The 18,897-nt window shown below is 36.4% G+C and overlaps 1 protein-coding gene across 4 annotated transcripts in view; it reads right to left on the reverse strand.

Moving 5' to 3' along the window:
• Positions 1 to 13,450: 13,450 nt before the first annotated feature.
• LOC128230516 (Na(+)/citrate cotransporter-like) overlaps positions 13,451 to 18,897 on the reverse strand; it is a 40,961-nt gene continuing 35,514 nt past the window's right edge. For all 4 annotated transcript variants that reach the window (XM_052942840.1, XM_052942841.1, XM_052942842.1 and 1 more), the window contains one exon: positions 13,451 to 17,259. In XM_052942840.1, the coding sequence (XP_052798800.1) occupies positions 17,047 to 17,259 (213 nt within the window). In that variant the 3' untranslated portion in view covers positions 13,451 to 17,046. The remainder of the gene's footprint in view (positions 17,260 to 18,897) is intronic.

Raw genomic sequence — 18,897 nt, forward strand, 5'->3', positions numbered from 1 at the left:
GGCATCGAAATATTTCAATGTTCTAGCAATTAAAACATAAAGTTCAAAGAATATTAAATAACGTTTCATTGTTTTTACTGTATGAAAAGGAATAAATAGGTTCGCTTGCGTCAAGTGAATACTGATGTTTGTCAAATAGATGAATTTGCAGCACATTTGTTTTACTTCTGATATACTAGCAAGCATGAATTTCAGTATGCGATCTATCTGTGTGTCTGTGCTCTGTTTTTATTTACAGGTGCAACTTACTTCAGGGAAACGATTCTCCAAGTTCATGGTCAATGGCTTTCAGTCAAAAAACAATGAATGCGTGTTTCACTGTGTGACTATGGCAACTACAGACTTAATTGATATTATTGAAGTTGACGATTATAAGCCCTGTAAATGTTTGACAGTAGCCGAAAACGCATTAGGAAGCCTCAGCGCAACTTCAAAGTATATCATTCACAAGAGGAGGCGCAGAACGTTTGATCCACCGGTAGGTAAACTTTAATGGTGGGCAGGCAGGCATAACAAAATGTGTTTGTTTTCCAGATCCACCAAAACCCTAATTGTTTTTGTCACCAGACAACCTTTTTCGCCGTTTATTTAATGTCCTTTTGTGTGTTACTTTTCGGCAATTTATTTATACTAGGCAAATGGCGTGAATAAAGTGTCTGGTAGAAGTTTTAGTTAACATTGACCCAGACAAGATAGCAATGGTTCTGAAGTTTTAAATTTCAAATCTTCGAAGAAACAAAAAGTCCCAATATACCTACTCATTTTTGAATATTTGGCAAGAAGCATTGAAAATGATAATACAAGATTTATTTTGTTGGGATAAGTGTGAGGTTGTTTGTGTGGAACCTAACAATACTTGATAAACAGCTCCAGTTGTATAGTTTATATATGTAATGTGTTGCTTGTAGAGTATTGTTTTTTGTTCCTTGTTTCTTGTTTATGAATGTTTGCCTTTATGTTGTTCTGTGCCATTGGCGTTGACCCTGTGCCATTGAACGGGGTTTATGTAAAAATATTTGACTTCTATGCTTGTTTCTGTAGTCTTTCATGAAAATATCGAAGAAATAGAATTTACTTCTTAAATGAAATAAAACCTTATTATACGACGTTCAACTGAATCGTCAATAACTGCCAACAATGTAAACACATTTTATTCCATTGTTTTCAGTTTGAAGTAACACCAGATCTCTCTTATAGACAGGAAAACCCTGTTCAGCTAGCAGATAGCAGAGTGACCGTGGTTTTCACACCTTAGGACCCTCAGTAAGGCATTTATAATAATGACGTATGTCTTTAGATATTCCGTTGTTGTTTTTTAATTCGAAAAAATAAATAGAGGTCACGGTATACCATTGTTGTCATTGTCGGCATTGTCGTCGTCTGCGCCCATTGTTCAACAAACAAGCATTGGTGTTCGCCCCCATTGCGCTCTTGTTGAGTTAAATGGTTAATGTAAACCGTCTGTAAATGATTTCTGGAATAAAAAATATTGTGTGATATACTTTAATATTTGACAGCTTTGCAATAGACCTGAATGGCCTGGTGGGAATCGTCTTGCATTTGAAATTAGTAAATGGCTACCTGCATGTTGACGAGTATAATGGGCACGAATGGGCAAACCCCGGTGGCCTGTATTTATCATCTTTTAATGGAAACCTTAGACAAAAAACTACAATCGAAATCAACTGCACTGGGGATGCTTTTCAGGTATGCTTAAGTAAACAGTGTTTTTTCTCGTGTTGCTTTTTGATCGAATTATTTACGAAAACACTTTCGTATGAATCAGGATTAAGATCAGGTATGATGGTGTGAATTAAAGAAGCGAAACTAAATTTTATAATCTTTAATGTTCATAATTTAAGTAGGAATAGATCTTTGTCTTGTCATCAATGCATTGATCTCAACGAATTGCAGGTTTATCACAAAGGGCAACTTCAGGGCATTTTCGACCCAGAGGGCTCCGTTGAAAAGAGAACTAGTTTGGCTTGGCATTATCTCTAAGCACCTGGACTTGCATGAGGTGGACTTTTGGTCGATGTTACCACATTAGTTGTAAAGTATTATAAAAATGCCTGCCTTTACTATTCGACATTGTTTAGCTTTAGAACCTTTTGGGTTTACTGAGAAAGCGGTTATGTTATTGGGTATGCCTGAATGTTTGCGAGGCTGAGTTAACCTGGTTTAACCAATGATTCAGAAGGTAATCCGAACTTTAATTCTTGAGCGATGTTTTATTTAGATGCCAGTTGTATGCGTTGTCTTGATACTAACAAATTACAGCACGTGTATGTGCTTTTAGCGCGTCGCGAAAATCTCCTTAAAAATGTAATACCCAGTGAACTATTTTCTTCACTGACCGTTCCAAGGATGTAACTCCTGCAATCATTGGATACAATAATAATGTGAATTCGCCTGTTTTCTTTTGGCTTCGTGTGTCTCGTATATTGTTTGGATTTTATCTGTACGCCTTTTAAGCAAGATCATCGTCATGGCTGCTGGTTCTCCTGCAGTTTCCATTGTGATAGCGAGTTTTCATGTTGTTTTTCCGATTCGTGTTTTAATGATGTGCTTCAAAACCTTTTATTAAAAATGTTTATATAAGCTTTGGTAACAGTAATGATATACATTTAACTTGGTGTTTTAAGAAAAAAAACATCAATATTAGAAGGAAATGTATTATATTGATTATCATTTTATTACCCAGATAGTTTAGCATGCATTAAGTATCCCATAAACAATCTACTTTAAATGTTGTTATTGTTTTTTGCTGTTGATTCTGTTGTTGTTTTTCAAACTTTTTTTTATAAATTAACACGTACACAGTTTCACGCAGATACGGTTGTTGGTTTTCCTTATTCACTTATGACGCGTTGAAATTGAATTAAAATTAGGGTATGTTGTGCACTTTTTAAGTGAATTGAGGAAATATCTAAATCAAAATATATTCTAGATAATAAGTTTAGGTGTTGTTGTCCAAAAATAAATGAAATGTTCAAAATGCCTTTAGATCGTATTTACATCTTATAATATGCACTTAGACTTATGTTTATAACATTATCGAATTTGTTAAGATACGGATAAAACGAATTATTGCTGGCATAATAAAGCCACACATAAACACTTTGCCTGGTATCGAATGTTTACGTTGAACAATAGCTTCACTCCATGCAAGGATTATTATTTGTTATATAATGACACGTTAAAAATAATTTTATGGATAATGTAAACAGTAAATAATGCAAAAACAAGCGTAAGAATGGGAAACGTTTTGGAATGCAATCGCAGTTTATGGGCGAACGTTTGTGTATATCACACTAAAAACATAAAATACCAAATTTTAATTATTTTGTTCAGTCAAGTCGTATCTCAGAACTGCAGGGGACTACATACCCTACAAGGGTTCCACAGCTTCACAAAAGGGGCCTAAAAATAAAAACAAAACACCAGTTAAAAGCTCGTTGAACTTACACGCTTTTTCACGGCATAAAGCAATGGGACCATCCGTCCCCCATACTACGTATGCAAGTAGGTAATGACCAGCAGATGACCCAATCGATTTTCAGCTCATTAGGTCAAAGGTCAAGGTGAAGATGAACTTGAACTAAAGAACGCTTACCGACAAATAAGTGAAGTGTGCTTGGGCACAGGAAACATAAATGTAGTAGACAGGTTGTGCATGAGAAGCAGATAACCCTTAATGGTTTTGAGGCCAAGATCACGGTGGCCTACTTAATTATTATTATAAATACACAAAATTTCCAAGCTCCATTGGAAGGTTTGTCGCGCATAACATTTGTGTTTTCATAAAAAGGTTCAAGGTCACATTTTGTAGTTTATGTAAAAATAAACATTTAATATAAGCTATATTTTAATTGATAGAGTTGTCCGGAAGACTCTCCAAAGCGTAAATGGGGTTTTGGTATAATATATTTTCAACGTTTATGTAATTTACTAATGGTTATCCACCCGAAAAGGCAAAATAATTATAGTTTTCTTCATATTTAAATTTACTTGACATGTGGTGTTTCTTTGATTTGACAGTTGGGACAAAAGGGTCGGAGAACTCTGAACATGCCCCTGTGAACAAGCCAACTGTAGGTTCTTAGTGTTGCCGACTGACGATCAAAATGTTGAAAACGAGTACTTGTATCACTGTCATTTACGTCATTTATGTTTGCTTGTCTTTCTATGTCTTCCAACTGCAGTTTTACATAGAAATGAAATTTGATTTACCTAGCATCGTATCCGGGAATCCGGCGAGTCAAAAGTGGGTTGGATGACATTCTCTCTTATTGAAACCTTCCAAAATACTGCTGATGTTAAAGGCCATATCGCCATATCGCCGCAAGCCGTAAGACATCTTAATTCGCAGCTGGCATTTGCTAGAGATTTTGGGACATGCAATGCTTCAAAATCATGACAAAATAATCATACACTGCTTCAAAACCATGACAAAACAATCGTTCGTCGTTCGCAAGACGAAAAAGGAAATTTCATGTGCCTCCTACTGTTTTAAAAAGCAATATATTATAGGATCTATGCCATGTTATGAAACAATACAAAATGAAATAAACCTTAATTAAAAGTAAAAAAGGTGATAGCAAGAAACTCCAACATAAGAATGTAAAATTACTTGTTCATTAGAATTCAATCAAAAAAACGTCATGTTTGAAATACCTAAAAGCCTTCCATCTAGAGTAAAAAACATACTTTTTGCAAAAATAAATAATGATGTAAAATCACGTACTTTCATATACCAGCCTTTTGTATCTAACATAATGAATAGTTAGGGTACATTTTGTAAGGTAAGACCCCACAGTTCTACACATTGTTTCTGGTAATGTCACTTAAAGAAATTGGATTGAATCACTGCAATATAGATAATACAATAAACATTATACGGTATAATCCTTATCTAAAGGCGCAAACCTTATTATGGTTAAGCCCTTCCTGGAAAGAATTGGCCAGGCAATGGCACTATACTGCGGTATCTTTGTTGTTTCTTGCTAAATTGCCTTTTCTGATATGTGGAGATTTTAAGAGTAAATGTCCAATCTAATCCATGTCTATCCTCCTTATCCCGTAAAACGAAAAATACAATGTATACGCTTGTAATTTAATCACTTGTATACAGATATGGCGTTGAGAGACTATTTATCTCGTATTTTCACTTAATTATCATTGAATGTAACTGCTTTATTAACATGCATCGTCGTTAACAGATTTCGAGAAAATAGCATTGTCTGCTCTGAAACTATTAACGGCAACTAATGTCAGCTTGAATAGACGATCAAGAATCAAGAATTTAATACCGGAGATTAGGACTAGTGTAGGGTTTATTTGACGAACGAAATTTAACGAAATAAAACCTACGTTTGATCGACACTGCACGATGGATTATTTAGAATATCTTGTCAACTAGTGAAAACTTCCAAAGGACCTGTATGTATAATGATTTATGTTGTTCATTGCATTGCTTATTTTGTTATTTTTAAACCGATTAAATGGACACCGGTTAAATATTTGAGTCTACATTTTTGATGCTAGTATTTGTATTTGTACCCCCCCCCCCCCCACACACACACACACCCACACAACACGAATGATATTGCAAAATTGTATTGTAATAATTCATTTTTATGATAGTTATTTCTTGGAAGACCGATATTTTAACATGTGATTGGTTTCTTTTGAATTTGTAAACAATCCTCAAGTTTAATATGTTAAATAATATGACTGAGTAAGATTGCTTATCATTTTGTGCTATATTTATACAACACTTTTTTATCTAAAGAGAGTTGTCAATCTATATCAGAGTTCATTAATTGTCATCACTGTTGTGACCTAACAAAGAGTAGTTGCGATCCCATAAAGCCCCATTCTGGACGAAAACCGCTTCCTGCAAGACTAACACAAGTTAAGAATATAATTAATTCTTACATTTCCTGGACACATATTTCGTTAGTGTATTTTTAATTATATTGTTAATGCAATAGTCTGACGAAGTAAGCAGTAAAGTTATATTCTGCAGATGAATAAAGCTCCCATGGCGCTACTTACCAAGACCTTTCAGCTATACATCACAGTACTTTCTGTGGGGAAAATATATTATTGACTTATTATGTTTAATGTGATTAGTGCTCTAAATATAGAACCAAAAATAACCGAACCATGCCTTTCTTTTATTGACCGTTTTAAACCGTAATTTTTGCAGGTGACTTCTTTCTAATGATTTTACTAATGATGACTTCTTCAGAGGCAATCCATCCAAACCAATCACGATCACGGTCAGTCCACTGTTCCGTTCCGTCGACGAGAGGTTGGCAAGAGGAGCTTGTATGCATGCTTTGCCACAATCAAGCAACGGCCGACAATTACTACGATTTCCGATCGAAGCGTGAGGTGACCAGGAAGACCTCCGTCCCTCTGACAGATATATTGATTAATGCTCAAACAACTAACGACGACAGAAGTGGAAGATACACATGAGAATGGCGCAACTTTACAGGTGAATATTTAATTAACGGATTCGGGCTTCAACCATACACAGGTCGCACTTGAAAACTACGACTGAGAATAGATACTATAGGTACGGCGTATTGCGGCATAAGAAATCAATCGTCAACGGCCTAAGTGTATAACAGTCACGTAATATGGTAGAGAACTACAATAAATCAGTGAGAAATGTATATTTGCCATTATTTGGGTAAGAAATCAATAAGCCAGATTTTGTATGTAAAAGACCCAAAGAACGCAGTACGAAGCAGTTAATACGTGCTTTTTCGCAGCAAAATGAGATGTCTATTATTAAAAATATTAACCATACTGAAGCCGAAAAATTCATTGCCAAGAGATCACCAGGAGTCAGCACAATGCCGGTCGTAACAGTGGTCCATCCCTGATTCGAGTAGCCAACATGGGCCATGCACCTTTGACCTAGCTGCAAAAGTTACAGCTCACTGCAAATATATTTTTTGTATAGTACTTACACCGGAACACATCTAAACTAATAAGCACTTTTAAGAAAGGAAATATGCACATATTTTTAAAGTGGTGGTGCTGTTGCTCTAGTGATGGCGCTGTCGAGCAGTGGTGGCGCTGTCGAATATGTTTTGCACCCGAAGTAACATACAGAGTTTTGGAATGAATTCCTTTTTGCTTCTGAATTATTTTCTTAGTTCCAAGTGTAATAAACGTATGTGAATTTACTTTTACGGTACTAGATGTTGTTTATTACTGAAAAATTCACAAAGATATAAAACATTATTCCTGACGGTGTTGTCTACATTTTTGGTTATTGATGACTGTAATCTTGCACAAACTTATTTTCCAATCCCCTGACAACACCCGGTTAACGAGGTAATTCGCTTTGTTGAATAGTTTTAGTAGGGCATCCTGGCGAATACAACATTTCACGAAATGTCTTTTGAGTAATAAAAGGTTGAAACAGATGACAAAATCAACGTGATTTCACAAGGGGGGTGTAAGACCCGTGATTAACACACATGCCGGATTGATTTGATCGATGTTATTAACATTACTTATATAAATGATGATTAAAAAACAATCCACAAATTTTGCCAATGTCCTGACAACTTGAAAAAAGCAAAGTGGCAATAAACTAGTTGTCTAGTTAGATAACTTTTGCTATATTATTATTTAACATTATGTCATTCAATCTAACATGAACGCATGAATAATGCAATTAACAAAATTCTTCACTTATCATTTAGCAGATATATGTATGCACAATCCTCATGGTTATAAGAAACTGCTTCAGTGCTGCTTTATTTCGAAATCAATCCATCATGCTCCCAAAATGACGGTAGTACTAAGTACTGGGTTTTTTTAAGATAAAATGAAATCCAGGACATCAATCGAGATAAGCTGGCAGCGATCGCGTACCTCGCCATGCTTCGTACATGTATCACCAGTACAGAAAAGAAGGCATATGATTTTCCCACATTTGTAAATAACAGACTGGCCGAAGGTTTTCCTTCAATTACTTTTTTATTCCGTAACCTAGACGCATGAAATAAAAAGCCGAGTGAGGCATGGTAATTGTAGAGCTGAATGCTCGTCATGATATTTTTGAAATATATACTTTATACCATTTACCAGGCGAAAACAGGTTCCAAAATCCTATTTCATCATGGTTTCGCCGCCATCTTGCATATCAAGCTCCAAAACCTAACTTAAACCCTTGCAGATTCGGAATACGTGTACCCCCCTGTTACTACTAGCTATAAGCATCACGATGAATAAACGCGTCAAACTACATATCTGGCTATAGATAATGGCCAGATTACTGTCTCCAACAATGTCACGAAGAACGGTTTCGTTCAATAACAGTTTTCCAAATGGAATGTAACTACAAAGAAAATAATCATCGTGGTTCTACAAAGCATTGTTCCTTCAATTGTAGTTTTGTAAATTAATGAAAATATCGTTATAAACGCATATGTATAAGTTCAAGACATTGTTTTACAGAAATATACATATGATGCTTGTTGACGTAGTCAGTTTGAAGGACTTTTAACAAATTGGTATCCGTTTAACCGAAGTAAGTGCAGTCGCTTTTGTAAAATTAGCCTTATATCTATATTTGAAACTAGTATGTATCTTTAGACCTTGCGGTCAAATATCATTTATTTCCAACGGAGTACTTTGCTTTAGCTGAAGGGTTAGCACACGGAAGAGAATGTGGTGGTATACAAGAAAGTTCGGGTTTTTACTCTAGCTCTTTTCGAAAAAAAACCTTCTTTTACGTGCTTGGTGTAAAACACCGCTACGTGGGGTACAACTTATATGCGTTCACCATTTTTCAAAGTACTAGCCTTTGATTGCCCAGCGCCAGGCAAAGGAGCTACTTGTACAAACGTTAAACGTATTTCGGTCTGACGCAGCCTGTGATTAAACACACAACCTATGCTCCGTAGGCGTATACCGTAACCAATAGGCCACGGAGACGGTTAAAACGGCATCATACAGTTACCTTATCTAATCTCCATTAACTCTATGAACAAAAAAAAATATGAAATCACGTTATGCGCTGAAAAACGGCTATAATGAAAATAATGAAGCTTAAGCTTAAAGTTAAGATATAAACGAGAAATAAGCTATCTCGTGTTACGTCGTTTGATATTCTAAAATAAATAACGACGAAAAGATTTCATAAGCTACAGACCAAATGATTTACAAACAACAGAGAGAGTGACACCCTTGTTTGTACAAAATTAACGTCCTTAAACTTTGTTAAAACGTCAGCCATTTTCATCAGGGCATTTAAAAATTTTACTTTAAAATTTAATCAGAGTCATACATGTAAATAGAAATTGGAATTGTTCTTGATGTGCAAAATAACGAAATTCACTGCTTTTGTTTGCTCAAATCGTTTGCACAATATATAAATTACAGTGATTAAACAATTGTGATGTGCCGTTCGCGGCATGCTTTCCTGGTTTTTAAAACATTTCTATGACATGTGTACGGCCTATCTGTCTGAACAATGCTCAATTTTCTATAAATCGAAAGTAAAACTTAAATAAAACTTTAAGTAAACATTATAACAAAAGCCATGGAAATATTTCAATGTTCTAGCAATTAAAACATAAAATTCAAATATTACAACAACGTTGCATAGTGTTTACTGAATAAAAGGAATGAATAGGTTCGCTTGCGTCAAGTGAATACTGACGTTTGTCAAATAGATGAATTCGCAGCACATTTGTTTTACTTCTGATGGACTAGCAAGCATGAATTTCAGTATGCGATCTATCTGTGCGTCTGTGCTCTGTTTTTACTTACATGTTCAACTTACTTCAGGGAAACGATTCTCCAAGTTCATGGTCAATGGCTTTCAGTCAAAAAACAATGAATGCGTGTTTCACTGTGTGACTATGGCAACTACAGACTTAATTGATATTATTGAAGTTGACGATTATAAGCCCTGTAAATGTTTGACAGTGGCCGAAAACGCATTAGGAAGCCTCAGCGCAACTTCAAAGTATATCATTCACAAGAGGAGGCGCAGGACGTTTGATCCACCGGTAGGTAAACTTTAATGGCGGACAGGCAGGCATAACAAAATATGCGTGCTTTTCCAGATCATCTTTTTTGCCGTTAATTTAATGTCTTTTTGTGTTTTGCTTTACGACAGTTTCTTTATAGACTATTTGCGTTATTAAACTGTTTGGTAGAAGTTCTGGTTTACATTGACCCAGACAAGATGACAACGGTTCTGATGTTTTAAAATTAAAACTTTCGAGGTAAAAAAGGCCCAACCTGGGTACCAATTTGTTTATCTATTTCAAGAAGCATCAAAATGATAATAGAATATTTATTTTATTGGTATAAGTATGCGGTTGTTTGGTTGGTACCTTACAATCCTTGATAAACACATCTAGTTGTATATATCATATAATTTTATGTAACAAGTTGATCGTAGAGTTTTGTGTTCCTGGTTCTTGTTGATAAATGTTTGTTTTTCTGTTCTGTGTTGAGCCTGTGCCATTGAACGGGGTTTACGTAACAAAAGTTCGACTACTAGGCTTGTTTCTGTAGTTTTTTTATAAAATTATTGAAGAAATAAACTTACTACTTCAATGAAATAAAACCTATTGTCAACCGATGTTCAACTTGAACGTCAATAACTGCCAACAATGTAAATACATTTTCTTTCAATGTTTTCAGTTTCAAGTAACACCAGATCTCTCTTATAGACAGGAAAACCCTGTTGGGCTAGCAAATAGCAGAGTGATCGTGGTTTTCACACCTAAGGACCCTCAGTAAGACATTTATAATAAAGACGTACGTCTTTAGATCGTCCGTTGTTTTTTTTTTAATTCGAAGAAAGAAATAGAGGTCAGGGCATACCATTGTTGTCATTGTCGGCATTGTCGTCGTCTGCGTGCAGAACTTTAACTTTGGACACTATACAAAACATACGCACGAAATTCAACGAAACAGAGTACACATGTTTCCAAATGCAATGCGCTCATAAATATCGTGTGAACTATGCCCCTTGTTCGACAAACAAGCATTGTGATTCGCCCCCATTGCGATCTTGTTGAATTAAATGGTTAATGTAAACCGTCTGTAAATGATTTCTAGAATAAAAAATATTTTGTGCTATACTTTAATATTTTACAGCTTTGCAATAGACCTGAATGGCCTGGTGGGCATCGTCTTGCATATGAAATTAGTAAACGGCAACCTGTATGTTGACGAGTATAATGGGTACGCATGGGCAAATCCCGGTGGTCTGTATTTATCAGCTTTTAATGGAAACCTTGGACAAGAAACTACAATCGAAGTCAACTGCACTGGGGATGCTTTTCAGGTAAGCTTAAGTAAACAGCGTTTCTTCTCTTGTTGCTAGTTGATCGGATGATTTAGGGAAACACTTTTGTATAATTCAGGATTAAGATCAGGTATGATGGTGTGAATTAAAAAAGCGAAACTAAATTTTACAATCTTTACATCTTTAATGTTCATAATTTAAGTAGGAGTGGATCGTTGTCTTGTCATTAATGCATTGGTCTCAACGAATTGCAGGTTTATCACGAGGGGCAACTTCAGGGTATTTTCAACCCAGTGTTCTCCGTTGAAAAGATAGTTTGGCTTGGCATTAACTCCCAACATCTTGACCTGCATGAGGTGGACTTTGGGGCGATGTAACCGCATCATTTTGCAAAGTATTACAAAAATGCCTGCCTATCCTATCAAAATTTGTTTAGCTTTAGAACCTTTTGGGTTTATGGAGAAAGTGGTTATGTTATTGCTTATGCCTGAATTATTGTGAGGCTGAGTTAACCTGAGATAACCAATGATTCGTGTTTTGCAAAACATTTGAAAATGATAATCCAAACTTTAATTTTTGAGCCATTTTTAATATGGATGTTAGATTTATGCGTTGTCGTGAACTACTTACAAATTTCATTGCGTGCTCTAAGCCTGTCGCAGAAATCTCCTTAAAATACCCAGTGAACTATTTTCTTCACTGACTGTTCAAAGTACGTAACTCCAGCATTTATTGAAAACAATAATAATATTAATCCGTCTGTTTTCTTTTGACATTGTGTGTCATTGTTCATTGCTAGGATCTTATCTGTATGCCTTTTAAACAAGATCACCGTCATGGCTGCTAGGCTATCCACTGTAGTATCTATTGTGAGAGTGTGTTTTCATGTTATTTTGTCTGATTTGCTTTTAGAACCTTTGCTATAATACAAGACTTTAGTAGACATTTGGCTTGGAATGTTTACTCCGAGTATTTACATGAAACTCTGGTGTTTTCAAAACCTTTGTTTAACATGTTAATATTAGCTTTGGTAACAGTAATGCTTTGCATCAGACTTGGTGTTTTACGAAGTATGATCAATAGAATAAGGATATTTATTATATGGATTATCATTATATTATGTATGTTAGATGGTTTAACATGCGTTTAGTTATCCCATAAACAATCTTCTAAAATGTCGTTGTTTTTGTTGTTGTTGTTGTTGCTTTTGTTGTTCCGCTAGTCTTCCGGTAACCTACTGTTCGCTTACTTGGTGTTCGCGCATATTTGTGGGCCAATGACAATCGGGGATTAACCCTACTTACTGCAGGTCAGTATCATGTACATTCGGAACTCCTCGGCCATTTCTATCGGAACAACCTCGGATGTATTTGGACGGTTTACATACTCAAAAATTGGTACGTTTAAGTCCGCTGCAAGTAGATCACGTGGTAATTTCATTTAGCAGTTAAACTAATGACTTAACTTTTGGGAATCTTAATTATGTTTGCAATAATATACTTCACTGGCAATCAATTTAAACTTAGATCATTAAATACAACTCTAAAACACTACATTTCATTAATGATATATTTCAAAAATGTACGAACTACTTCAACAGATGTTCCGGCATATATCGCTGGTTATTTTAGATACAAATGGCCGAGGAGCTCCGAATGTATCATGTAGAGCAGATTTGGCAGTGAATAAAAACAGAAATGCTGTGACAGAAATGAGAGGTGCACAACATGCCGTAGTGACCAACATAACTGAAGATTTAAGTGTGCGGGTAAATAATTCGGAGATTAATCGACACAATATTGTTATAGGACATGATGTGACACTATGTGACGCGACACACGCAACTCACACATAGACCCAACATATATATATCTACCTGGGAATATCACTAGCAATGACTGACTCACGTAAGTGAATTTTAAAGGGACTCGCTCATCTTTTGGCACCTTTGGCATCTTTTGGAATTATTTTCCCGGTAATGCATCTGAAAAAACTTCATTTTAACTATTTTACTCTTTGATACCGATATTGTCGCCGGAAAAATACACTTAAGGTATAAAAAAAATATTCTGGTTTTAGTGGGGTGCGAGCAAACGCCGGTTAAGTCAATAAAAATTTACGAGCTTGAATTACAACACAAAGATACACTATTTGTAAAACTTTTATTGTGAGTTTGTACAGTTTCTGGTCATGTTACAATTGTTTGAGCAAAACAGGTGACAATAACAGCAGGAGAAATCTTTGCACAATGGTGTTATGATGATAAAAAAACCTATGTACATTGCGCGGTTAAAACGTGAATAATTCAAAAGTTGCAAATCGGTACTTGTACTCGAACATTTAAGCGTGCACTATTTGTAAGAACCCCTGTAAGTACGTGTTCATTTTAAATGTTGAAAGTCTCCAGGAAACATGTATAACATGTGATTTACAAATACCAGTATGAGTGGACACCTGCATAGTGACTTACAAAATCACGAGGATACCATGTTTTGCACGAGTCGTTCAGCCGCCACTGGGCCAACGCCCCGTTTAACCTTTACAGGTAGCTGCGCATTCAAGTAGAGGTTATGTTTTGTAACCTCTTTGCTATGGTGACTGATTCATGCCGTTTGGTGTAATCTCATGTTCGTGGCGAAAGGGCGATACTGCGATAAAGTGGCCGTTCATTCCGTCGTGTTTTAGCATTTAAGCCCTTTCGCCGTGAAAATGCGAAACACATAAAATGGCAGAATTCATGATAAACGATATAAGAGTTTTGAAGGTACGACGCAGGGTTCTAAGAAGATATAAAACAAAACGTTAAACAATTTTGTGATTATGGGTGGTATTCAATATTCGGCTTAAGTGAATCATATGGTCATACAGCATTGACTTCATCCACTCTATTGGTCAGTTATTAATAACTAGTTTAATTAGCTACATCGTTCTTATATCCAATTAAGACCAAACTCGAATACCAGCCCAGTTCTTGATTGGTGAGTTTTGCATTGATATTAAATATGTAACACGGCACGTTTGATCCGAACAATCAATGTGGAAATGCATGACCTGTAGATAGAGAGGATATAAATATACAAGAACCACAGTGAACAACACTCCACCATGTCAATAGTTGAACAGTTAACATGTATCAATCTATACACATTGCTATGATGCATCAGTCAATTGTAACTACGCCCCCCAGGTCCGGGGGAATATCGGGGATAGCCGAGGGAATGGTTCGTGTTTTTACCTTCCAGGTGGTCCCGCAGTGCCGGGTGAATGCGGTGGTTTTGCCTTCGGGCCAAAAATAGCGATGAGTGGGCCTTACCTAGGGTCCTTGGGGTGCAGGAGCATTTGGCGGGTATTTAACCAGCAGTTAAACGTCACCGCAGGCCGGGGATTTTACCCGGACTTGGCTGGACCGAAAAGTCAAAGACCCCGCTAATCCCCGGACCTGGGGGAGCCGTGGTTACAATTGACTGGTGCATTACTAACAGATTAAACAAAACGACCAGTCAAACGCATTCATAGGCGAGTTCCTTATATGTGTCCCTGAGAATAAAACTTAACATAACGAATATTTGTTATCGGCGTTTCTGGTTATCAAGTTAAACTAAAAGCAACAAAGATGTTCAACTGTTGTAAAATACAGTATGAGAAACACCATTTAGTACATAGTCTGATATTCATTAATGCTAATATTGTTTGTAGCTAAATATTCAGTATAACAATTACATGAAAAATGATATATTGAAATAAAACAAAGAATGATAAATGCTACATAATTTATGTTCGATAGTTTACTCCTAAGCTTTGGTATTATTCATTCAAAACATTGTTATTATGGGTCTTGCACAGCCTTTACTGATCGGTTCCAAGCAGTGTGCAATAAGCCCATATCAACTATGGCGTACAAAGAGGATTAAAAGTTCCAAATATGACAGTAATGCCCTATCAAAATAGTTGCAGCTGTATGGTTAAAGCTACAGCTATGAGTTACAACTGTAGCTATCATTTAGACCAAAAAATAACAGCTTCATCGATATAAATGATAAGCTACAGCTTTAAATTATGATTGTAGTTGGTTTAATTTTATAGCTGAAGCTATACATTGCAAAAACAGCTATTAGCCATATATACGTTGGGTTGCTGGGCATACACTTTCAAGCCTCTTGAAACGACATAATATCACCCACTAATATTTCCACTATCGTTCAGGTCATGAAATTCTATTCACACACTGGAGATCCAAGGTTTTCGATAAAAATGCTCAAAAGTACGTTTTGAATGGGGGGTTTTCCCATTGAAAATCAAGCCTTAATTTTTGTTTTTGAAAAATATACAACAAAAATAATTTCATCACCTATTGTTTTGCAACTTTTACATTTTCAAGTCTAGTTAAATTGATTGTTGTGTCCAAACTTGACGGTATGGTATGCCCAATCAGAATAAAAAGAATGATGAAAAGCAAAAATTCAAATTTACATCGACGCATATTCAGTCTAAGCCGCAGGATAAAAATACATTTCTACTAAATTTCATTTCGAAAAAATGAATAATAAAAGATATATTAAGATATACCAATGACATAGCATGTGTAACACGCAGTGAAATGCGATAGAGTTCGAGTATACAATGTTGAATACCTGAACATAATGAACAATGATTGCATAGCTTCAAATGATTCCAAATAAGGTAATAATACAATCTGTTTACATAATCGATGGTCATTAACCACTGTGCATCATTTCGTAGTGAAAGAGGCATATATATAACCCATGCCAAATGTATGTAGAGTAGTGACGTTATAACACTTGTCGAATACATGGACATTATAGACATGTGCATTATAATTATAACACATATTACATAATAACAAATAGCACATGGCTGCTTTAAGCACTTTGAATTAGCATTAGCGAACATTGATATACAAGAAAGCCTGTTTGCTTATCTTTAACGTCTGCCAAAGAAATAAAGGATACACAATTTTTATTCAACGAGTTCAGGAAATTTCATTAGCGAGTCTAACGTATTACCTGGACGAGTTGAATAACGTAGTAAACACGACCTACCTGTTTCACCTGCTCTAGTAATGAGACCAATACCAGAACGCTAAGACATTCCCCGCCCTACATGCACTGCAGAAACGTTTTACCCGGAATGAGTCTAAACCACAGATACTTCCGATCCTTTAAATTTAAAAAAAAAAATGAAAAAAAAATCAAACTCATATTTTCACTAGTTGAAACAGTTAAATTCCCCTGATACATCTCTATAAACCATCGGAAAGTATACACTAACAGCTTATATTCCGTTATGCATTCTTTTAAACTTGTTCAATAGTTATAAACATTTTGGCTAAACGTATCTGTCCAGATGCACTAGCGCAAGCAACACATGGGTATTTGGCAGCAGCTAATTAACTAGGATCGGGTAACCATCAAGTATGATGCTGAATCACAACCAACTCCGTGCACACGACTAGTCAGTCACACCCGTGAAATTGAATGCACTCCTTGCTGTCGGAGTTACACGAATAATATAGGAGTAATACGCATAAGCCGTCATTTACAATTCATTCTACAACAACCTTCACTCTTCCTCTCGTCAAATGCGCCACAATGATACATACTATAGTACCTTTGCCCTGTTTAATGTTAGCAGTGATGTGGTTCATACGTGTCGAACAACTAACCATTATGACAAATGGCACATGTATCACTCAATGGAAATGAATGTTGATATGAATTCGGAACTCAAATTCCATTTGTATAGGCTAGTGTTCCATTAAGGACAGCTCCGTTGACCAGCAGGGGCGTTATCACCGTGGGATCGAGATTCGCTGAGGTCATGTTTGCGAGAAATGCGGCCGGAATGGTGTACAGGTCGTAGATAGGCATCACAAATGTGTTCAGACAAATGCATACAATCATTACCGACACGAAGTTTATGACGCTTCCAGCGGAAATCTGAAACAGTACATATACGATTGGTGTTATCAGAAGCAGGCATTGCCACGACCTCTACTCAAAGAACCGATGCCAGATATTGCCAGACATATTTACTTGCTTGTACTTAAACTGTTATGAAAAGCGTTTTGCATGTTATGGTTTGCCTTGTATGATACACATAATTCGCTTAAATGATTTAAACTACAGATAATTATTACACCGGAAACCTCTGAGAGCACCTATCTAAATGACGGCAAACATTGAGCTAAGTGCCTTACCATGTCTATGACTTTGAGGATCTAAATGTCAGCAAACGCTGAGCTAAGTGCCTTATCATGTCTATTACTTTGAGGATCTAAATGTCAGCAAACGCTGAGCTAAGTGCCTTACCATGTCTATTACTTTGAGGATCTAAATGTCAGCAAACGCTGAGCTAAGTGCCTTATCATGTCGATTACTTTGAGGATCTAAATGTCAGCAAACGCTGAGCTAAGTGCCTTATCATGTCTATTACTTTGAGGATCTAAATGTCAGCAAACGCTGAGCTAAGTGCCTTATCATGTCTATTACTTTGAGGATCTAAATGTCAGCAAACGCAGAGCTAAGTGCCTTACCATGTCTATGACTTTGAGGATCTAAATGTCAGCAAACGCTGAGCTAAGTGCCTTACCATGTCTATGACTTTGAGGATCTAAATGTCAGCAAACGCAGAGCTAAGTGCCTTATCATGTCTATTACTTTGAGGATCTTAATGTCAGCAAACGCAGAGCTAAGTGCCTTACCATGTCTATGACTTTTAGGATCTAAATGTCAGCAAACGCTGAGCTAAGTGCCTTACCATGTCTCTGACTTCGAGGATCTAAATGTCAGCAAACGCAGAAAAAAGTGCCTAACCATGTCTTTGACTTTGATGATCTAAATGTCAGCAAACTCTGAGCTAAGTGCCTTACCATGTCTATGACTTTGAGGATCTAAATGTCAGCAAACGCAGAGCTAAGTGCCTTACCGTGTCTCTGAATTTGAGGATCTAAATGTCAGCAAACGCAAAGCTAAGTGCCTAACCATGTCAATGACTTTGAGGATCTAAATGTCAGCAAACTCTGAGCTAAGTGCCTTACCATGTAAATGACTTTTAGGATCTAAATGACAGCAAACGCAGAGCTAAGTGCCTTACCATGTCGATGACTTTGAGCATCTAAATGTCATCAAACGCAGAGCTAACAGCCTTACCATGTCGATGACTTTGAGAATCTAAATGTCAGCAAACGCAGAGCTAAGTGCCTTACCATGTCTATGACTTTGAGGTTCTTAATGTCAGCCAACGCTGAGCTAAGTGCCTTACCATGTCGATGACTTTGAGGATCTAAATGTCAGCAAACGCTGAGCTTAGTGCCTTACCATGTCGATGACTTTGAGGTTCTAAATGTCAGCAAACGCAGAGCTAAGTGCCTTACCATGTCGATGACTTTGAGGATCTAAATGTCAGCAAACGCTGAGCTAAGTGCCTTACCATGTCGATGACTCTGAGGATCTAAATGTCAGCAAACGCAGAGCTAAGTGCCTTACCATGTCGATGACTTTGAGGATCTAAATATCAGCAAACGCAGAGCTAAGTGCCTTACAATGTCTATGACTTTGAGGATCTAAATGTCAGCA

The sequence above is a fragment of the Mya arenaria genome, chromosome 4, assembly GCF_026914265.1.
Source record: "Mya arenaria isolate MELC-2E11 chromosome 4, ASM2691426v1".
Classification (NCBI taxonomy): domain Eukaryota; kingdom Metazoa; phylum Mollusca; class Bivalvia; order Myida; family Myidae; genus Mya; species Mya arenaria.